We start from the raw sequence: 8,685 nt of genomic DNA, 5'->3' as shown, positions 1-8,685 counted from the left end.
CCACACTGGTAAAACCCCCGGTCTTAAGGTATTCTTATCTTTCTCTCGCTGGAGGTCTTTTCCTAATTTTTCCCAGGATGGGATCGTGAGTGACCCGGTACCGCTGAACCAGGGCGCCACTCGATCCACTTCCTTTAAAAACCTCCTTAAAACCTGCTCCGATATTTTTAACTCCCTTTCCTTCAACAGGCTTTGTAAAGCATAAACCAGTGATTGTGAAGTAGAATTCCCCATTTCTCCCTTATCTACGAAAGTGGGCGACCGACAAAGTTAAACCTGTTGGAGTAAACAAATTAAAACACCCGCCCACACCAGACAGCGTACCTCTCGGAAAGTTGGTGGATCCTCCCCTCCTGCTGCTCAGTTCTGAATCCTCCTGAAGTCAGGGGTCTCCGCTGATGCCTGCGATGATGGTCGTCGCTTCCCGGGTTTCGGCACCACTTGTCACGCGCACCTCGCCAGCAAGGAGCACGCAACACTCAGGATTCTTCTGATGCACGCTTTATTGGAGGTTCTTCTACATTCTTCAAGATGGCGGAAAGACCCCGAGCCGGACGCGAGCCTGCCTTTTATAGCCTCTCGGGTGACGTGGCCCATTTCTATTGGTCAATGCCGGCCTGCGTCATTCTGACGAGCCAAGCGCCCCTTCTGCGCATGCGCGAACCGCCGTCACCGGCAGACTCACATCCGGGATTCATGCAGGGCATGAAGAGCCCGGAAACAATGGCGCATGACAATTCACTGCTATGAATTTCCCTTACTGTACTGCTTTCCTTGTGTTCCATCTATTCTGGAATATTATATTGTGTTGACATTGTCATTGAATTGCAGAAGATGTCTAATGCTGTCTTTAATTTCTGCTGTGGTGTATTGGTTGTTCAGGAGGGTGTTATTTAAAATTCTTATGATTTTTTTCCTATTCATTTCCAATTTCCTTGCACCAAGATCTGATAGTGTATAGGGGATAATACTTTAATTCATTTGCATTTACATAGACATTCTGTGAGCTATATTGGTCCATTTTGGAGAATGTCCAATGTGTAGCTGAAAAAAATGTATACTCTGATTTTGTGGGGTGGAACGCTCTGTAGACATCTATTTAGTCCATTTGTTCAAGAGCTTGGTTCAGTTCTAGTGTTTAATTATTGATTGCTTTGTCTAGAATATCTGTCAGTTTCTAACAGTTGGTTATTGAAGGCCCCACTCCTACTGTATTAGTGCTTATTTTATCATCCATTTATGTCCATTAATACCTTTTTATATAGTTGGATGCATTGCTATTTGCCACATATATACTTAAGATTGTCATCTCTTCCTCTGAGATTCTTCCCTTTGCAAGGATGTAGCGACCATCTTTATCTCTCTTAATTAGTCTTGCTTTGAAATCCACTTTGTAAATACAAGAGCGACCCCTGCTTTCTTTTGGGTTCTCATGGCATGGAGTGTTTTTCATCCTTTTATTTTCAGTCTATGAATTTTTTTTTTAGTTAAGTGTGATTCTTGTATGGAGAATATTGTTGGGTCTTGCTTCTTGATTCCTTCTGGCAAACTATTTCTTTTGGTTGGTGAATTGAGACCATCAACATTGATGGTTATAACTAATATGCATTGACCTATCCTTGTCATAATCTGTTTCTCCTCCCATTGCATTTAATTTCTTGCATTGACTTCTGTGGGCTTCATGGAGTTGTGACCCTCATTGTCACCTCCTAGGGTATTTAGAATTTTTTGGAGTACTAGTTTGATATCCATGAAGATTCTAAGTTGTTCCTCATCATGAAAGTACCTTATTTTTCCATCAGTTTTTGAAAGATAGCTTTTCAGGGTACATCAATCTGAGTTGGAGGTTGTTTTCTTTTAGAGCTTGAAATACTTCATTCCAGGCTGTTCTTGAATTGATTGTGTTGAGAAGTCTGCTGTGATTTTTTTTCATGGGCTTTCCTTTGCATGTGATTTATTTTCTCTAACTGCTTTTCATATTTTTCTCTTGTGTTGGATTTCTGGAATCTTGACTATTACATTCCTAGGTGTAGATGTTTTTAAATCATGAATAGTTGGAGTTCTATACAGCTCAGTTATCATTATGTCAAAGTGTTTTTTCCTATTTGTGAAGATTTCTGCAATTACTTCTGAAAAATTTTAAAATTTTTTTTCAGCTTTAATTGAGTTTATTGGTACATTTTAGGGATACAGTACAGTTACATTTATTGTTGGAATCTTGTACCTCTACATGACAGGTATTGGCTCTCATTTTTTTCCCCTTGTCTAATAGGAGTTTTGTGTTATCTCCTCCTCTTTCGTTGACTCAAATCAATCTGTTTTTTCTTTTTTATCACTGAGTTTATTGGTACATTTTAGGTATACAGTACAGTTACATTCATCACTGGGATCTTGTACCTTTACATGAAAGGTCTTGGTTCTTATTTTTTCCCATTACCTCTGCTTCCCTTCACCCCCTCCTTCCTTCCCCTTTTACAAACACTTTATTTCCATTTTTTCAGCTTCTCATATTTTTTCTTTTCCCTAGTTCCTTTCTCCTACCCTTCCCACTTCCCCTACACCTTTATCCCTTTTCTTCCTATTTTTGCATTTTCAATTATACCACTAGGATCATATATACAATTGTAGTTTTTCATATGAGAGAAACTACTAGTTATATACATATGTGTGGCTTATTTATTTCAGTTAGGAGTATATCTTCAATATGTATCCATTTGCCTATGAATGACTGTAATTTCTCATTCCTTATGGCTGAATAGTATTCCATTTTATAGAAAAACCACATCTTCTTTATCCAGTTATCAATTGATGAGCAATTGGGCTCTTTTCAAGTTTGAGCTATTACAAAGTGTGCCACCAGAAACACAGGTGTGCATATATCATTGTGATATGATTCTTTTAATTCTTTTGGAAAGATATTCAGCAGAGGGATGGCTGGGTCAAATGGAACATCTAATCCAAAAGGTTCCAATCTTAAGCTATTTTTCGCATCATCCAGTAGCTGATGGATTGATTTCTTATGATCCATTGTTTTTTTTTTTAATCTATCTTTTCAGTTTGGCTAACAGCATTCTCCATCTCTGAAATTCTGTCTTCACATTCATTTATTCTACTGTGGAAACTCAATGCAATTTTTAATTTTTTTGATATCTGCTTGGATGTGCCTTATGTTTTTCAATGCTTTCATTTATTGGGTATTCCTGGATTCATTTTCCACAGCTCTTCTATGTTTTTATCTGTATCTGCTCTAGAGTTGTTAATTATATCTTTCATTATGGTCACCATCTCTGTTTTATCTGAGAAATTATTTCTGATTTCACTTTTTCAGTCCTCCTTCATTACCTCCCTTGTTACCAGTTCAGGTAGGCTACGGGGATGGCTTTCAGACTGTTTCATCTCTTTTCCCACTGGCTTTGCTTTTGCTGATCTGGAAGTCTTCGTTTTCATCTTGTTCATGTGTCTTCTCATTTCTATTAATTCCTCTCAATATATTTTGTTTAATTCCTGCTTGATGTTTGTTTGTTGTTTATTGTGAGTATATTTATTGCCAGTATTTAGAACACGTAGGGAATGACTACTTCTCTGAAATGTCTTCCATGTAGGGCTAGTATTTGAGTTTTCCCTCTGTAATGCCCCTTAAGCAATCTCAGTCTTTTTATACCAGGAAGAACAACTTACCAGACTAATCACATCACTTGGTCAAAGTAATAAAATCAGTATCAACAATAATTTCAAACACAGCTTAGAAAATGATGAACTAGGATGGGGATTTAGCTCAGTGGTGCTGCCACCTGCCTTGCAAATGCAAGGTCCTGAGTTCCATCCTCAGTATAAAAAGAAAAGAATATGACAACCTGTGTTGACTATATTTCCATCACCTTCCACAACATGAAGTAGATTTGAGGTTACATATCAAAACCAAGGATAAGCCAGAAATATGTTTTCAGTAAATAAGCTCTACAGTATAGTGAATTTACTTCCCAGAAAAAAAAGAATTCAAAGGATTTGGGTCAGAGATAGAAAGAGAAATACAAGGAAGGGGAAAGTTTAGCAGTAGGGCTAGAGCATGCAGGAAGATCATGTAATCTTTGGGAAACTGCTGAAGACAAGAGGGTCAGAGAGAATGAAGGAATAAAAGCAAGAACATAAAGAAATGGGAACAGGAGAACTAGAAACTATATTCACATTCTTGTAGACATAAGAACAATCAAGAACAAAAAAAATAGGGGGAAAATAGGAACAAGAAAGAAGAAAACTGAAGAAAGGAAAGAAAGCAGGAGAAAAAGAAAAAGAAAGAAAGAAATCTTCTTTATCTCCTGTCTCTTATTACTGTTATTACAGTACTGGGGATGGAAATTGGCACTTGATGTCTGCTATGCGATTCTAGTAATAATGAACACCTGCAACCCACACTCAAATTTTATGTCTAACAATCATCTCTATTATTTTTGTAAAAATTCATTGAATGAAACATGAATATTCATACAGAAATGAAATATCTTTTCATTTCCACATTTTTATTCACAGAGCTGAGCAAAATTTCTAGAAAAATAACTTATTGAATGGACGGACCTCTGTATACACACACACATAGAGAATAAAAATTTATTTAATGCAGCAATAGAGTTTATGACAAATTTCAATTCATCTTATTGATCACCTATTTTCAATAAAATATCTTTGTTTCCTTTCTCATATTGATTCATACAGAAAGTAATCAAAATTAATTGTTTCAGTGCTTGGGATGGAACTCAGGGCCTTGTACCTTCTAGGCAAACTCTACCACTGAGGTGTACTTGCACTCCCTAAAATAACCTTTATATTGATGTTTACCTTATGGTAAGCATGTTCCATAAGCCTCAGTGTATGGACTTACAGGATTGATGAATTGCCTGGTGCTAATACACTGTAAGTAGGTAGTACTGAAGTATACAGGTGCTTTCCTAACCACAATCAAGAAGTGCCACCCAGGGTTGGGGTATAGCTCAGAGGGAGAGCACTTATCTAACATTCGTGAGGGCCTGGCTTGGATCCTTGACAACACACAGCCATACACACACACACACACACACACACACACACACACACACACACACATAATCACTTCCAAATGATTTCATTTTCTTAGGAGAAATGAAATCACGTCCTGTATATAACTTTAAAAAATAGTAATGCATTATTTTAAATACTACTCCTGCTACTTGAACCACAAGAAAATAAACTTGCTGATGTCTTTGAATTTAGTTTCCCTCAAATAGTTTTATTGAAATATACTTCTTTTGTGAGGCAATTCATCCATTGCAAGTGCACAATTCAACAGTTTGTAGGATAGTTATAGACGTGTACAGCCCTCATGGCAATCATAGAATGTTTCTTTCACCTCACAGAGAATCGTTGTCTGCTTAGTTATCCTCCATCCCTCAAAAAATTAAAGAAATAAAACTAAATCAATAAAAATTTGAAAACAAAGAACAGCAGAATATATTTCATCATAATGCTGGTGTATATAGAAATCCCACGTATATACCACATATCTCTGTGTTTAAAAGTATTACAACTACAGGGATCAAATGACAATTACTTCACTAACTACCTTAACACATTTTTAAGAAACTTACATTGTGGAGAGCAAATGTTCTGCAAACATTCAAAGATTCTTCACGGGAGGCTCTACACAGAGTTATTGTTAGGTTTGGTGCCTTGTAGAAATTACTTTCTTTTGGGAATAGCTTGTGACATTTAAATCAAATAAAAGAAAAAAACAGTGTCTCCTTCTGGAGGGAATAATACCATTTTCATTTATTGCTCTCTACATAGATGTGAAATTGACTTAGAAGTTTTTGCTCTATTATCTTCTCTGCACCCTAGGGAAGCTGATTATTTGGAGAGCCAAAAGAAAATGGAACAATTTATTTAATGAGGAACTCTTGAGAATTCAGCAGTTCAGATGCTAGTAATTTTAAACATGCCGGTTGCTCCTCACCTACAAGTACGGTCCCAGCTTCTGCAAAATCCCAACGAATGTTTTAGGGAGATCCTGGAGACAGGGTATGTGCAAGTGCAGCCAATGGAGAGATTCAGGGCTGTGCAAGGAGGCAGGTGGAGTAAGAGCAAAGGAGGAAGTGTGTGCTGTTCTTTACAGTGAATAATAACTCTAAAATGGCCCAAATGTTTATGTAGTCTTATGAAGGTGAATTTTCTGAATTTGCTAGGTACTTTATTTTCTACTGAATCACATTTTGCTGTTTGCATGCTTTTCTTTTTCTTCCCCCAACTCAAAATCTTTCTCCAGTAAGCTGGAAATTACTATTCCTTGAAGATCAAATTTTCTGAAGAGTCTCTTTCATGCACTTAAAGTGCTCCGTGGCATTTACAAGAGGTAACACACCTGTTGTATTTATGTTAAATTTGATCCTCAGTGGATGCCCCAGTTAAGTGGCATATTGGCAACCGATACTCATGCAGGACAGCTTTATTGTGATATTCAGAACAGCAGCTCACGAGTATGAAACACTTGCAACTCTACCCAAGGAGAGCAGTCACACACATGCCCCTTAATTCCTTCCTCCAATGCGACCTCATGGTGAGTATCCATGACTAATAATGTAGAAGGGAATCACATGTTCAGAGTTGAAATTATTTTCTCAGGATCACACACATGTATGGTGTATTGATGAAATAACAAGTGCATTAAAGAATGTTTGACTCAAGAATCCAATTTATAAATCACAGCTTATACAGCTCCTTGAGAAATTTAGGTATCTAAACAATTACCATAAATGGAAAGTTCAATCTTCATAATATTATTAATAACACAAAACATTTATTGATATTGTACACAAGGCATTTTAATGCTCAAAATGTAGTAATAATAATAATAATAAATTTTCTAAAAATGAGGGAGTGGTGTTAACTTTCAAAAATTTTTGAAGTGCCACATCAAATAATAAAGGTAGCTTGATTTAATTTATATTTAATCACTATTACAGAGTTTCCAGAATAAATAAAAAATTAAGATTATGAAATGGCTTCAAATGTTTTGGGAGGTTCATCTAAAAAAATGTGTTGATCCATAGATTCATATAAGAATGCTGTTAGACTGATTTCTCTAACTTTAAAAGTTCTGAATATATAAATTTATTTGTTACACACATTTCAAAATATATAACTATTCATGTAAAATATTTAAAATAAAAGTGAAGTACTTGGCTGATTCAATCAGGATCATGGGCTGCGTCTAGTAGACAATGAAGAACATCTATCCATCAATCATTCTGTAAAGTGACAAGTGTTTGAGGTGGCAAGTGGCTGTCCATAAATATTGCCTTTTCTTCCTTCCCAGCATATGCACCAGCCACATGGCTGAAGCAAACTATACATATTTCATAGAATTCCTCCTCCTGGGCTTTTCAGAAGATCCAGAACTGCAGCCCCTTCTTTTTGGACTGTTCTTGTCCATGTACCTGGTCGCTGTGCTCGGGAACCTGCTCATCATCCTGGCTGTAAGCTCTGACTCTCACCTCCACACCCCCATGTACTTCTTCCTCTCCAACCTGTCCTTTGTGGACATCTGTTTTGTCTCCACCACGATCCCAAAGATGCTGATGAACATCCAGGCACAGAGAAAAGGCATCTCCTATGTAGAATGCCTCACTCAGGTATACTTTTTAAATACCTTTGCTGGAATGGATGATTTCCTTCTGACTGTGATGGCCTATGACCGCTTTGTGGCCATCTGCTACCCACTGAAATATGCAGTCATCATGAACCCTCGGTTCTGTGGCATTTTAGTTCTGCTGTGTTGGATCATCATGTCCTGGGCTTCCCTGATCCACATTCTACTGATGAAGAATCTCGCTTTCTCCATAGTCACTGAGATTCCCCATTTCCTCTGTGACCTGGCTCAGGTTATCAAGGCAGCCAACTCTAGTACCCTTGTCAATGCCATCTTTCTATATGTGGTGATTGCACTGCTAGGTGTACTGCCTGTCACAGGGATCCTCTACTCTTACTCTCAGATTATCTCTTCCTTACTGAGAATGTCCTCCATTAAAAGCAGATATAAAGCATTTTCCACCTGTGGCTCTCACCTGTGCGTGGTGTCCTTGTTCTATGGGACAGCATTTGGGGTTTACCTCAGCTCTGCTGTGACCCATTCTTCCCAGGCAAGCATGATCGCCTCTGTGCTGTACACGGTGGTGACCCCCATGCTGAACCCCTTCATCTACAGCCTGAGGAACAAGGATGTGAAGGGGGCCTTGGACAGACTCCTCAGCAGAGCAGCCTCTTCTCTGATTGACCCCTGAACTCAGATGTTATGGACATTGTGCAAATACTCTGACGTTTAAATATACCTTGCTCTCGCTGTTCCCTAAAGCTTTTCTTTTGTGTATTTGCACATTTATTTCTCTTCAGTTATTCTCTCAATACTTTCCATGTAACTCCCTAAACGTTCCTTGTAACCCTGTAACATTTATTATGAATAATCCATAAGGTTCCAAGTTCACATCTTTATATATATATACATATATTTTTTCCCCACCTCAACTTAAAGAAGAAACATCCCACCCCCATAGTTTCTGATTTCATGGTTTCCTCAAAATGTATTACTGGGTTTAAATATTAATATTTCTCATTTTCATTTGATTTTGATTTTGCTCTTGCATTCTGTGGAGGAAACGGAAT

The 8,685-nt window shown here is 37.6% G+C and overlaps 1 protein-coding gene across 1 annotated transcript in view; it reads left to right on the top strand.

The window, feature by feature from the left end:
• Nucleotides 1–8,372, top strand: part of LOC104860579 (olfactory receptor 7D4) — a 100,716-nt gene extending 92,344 nt beyond the window's left edge. The window contains exon 2 of the mRNA XM_010621818.2: nucleotides 7,343–8,372. Within this exon, the coding sequence (XP_010620120.1) occupies nucleotides 7,343–8,306 (964 nt within the window). The 3' untranslated portion in view covers nucleotides 8,307–8,372. The remainder of the gene's footprint in view (nucleotides 1–7,342) is intronic.
• Nucleotides 8,373–8,685: the final 313 nt, after the last annotated feature.

This window comes from Fukomys damarensis, unplaced genomic scaffold, assembly GCF_012274545.1.
Source record: "Fukomys damarensis isolate Sample0158 unplaced genomic scaffold, DMR_v1.0_HiC HiC_scaffold_37, whole genome shotgun sequence".
NCBI classification, from domain to species: Eukaryota; Metazoa; Chordata; class Mammalia; order Rodentia; family Bathyergidae; genus Fukomys; species Fukomys damarensis.
This window is presented reverse-complemented; position numbering and strand designations above follow the sequence as displayed.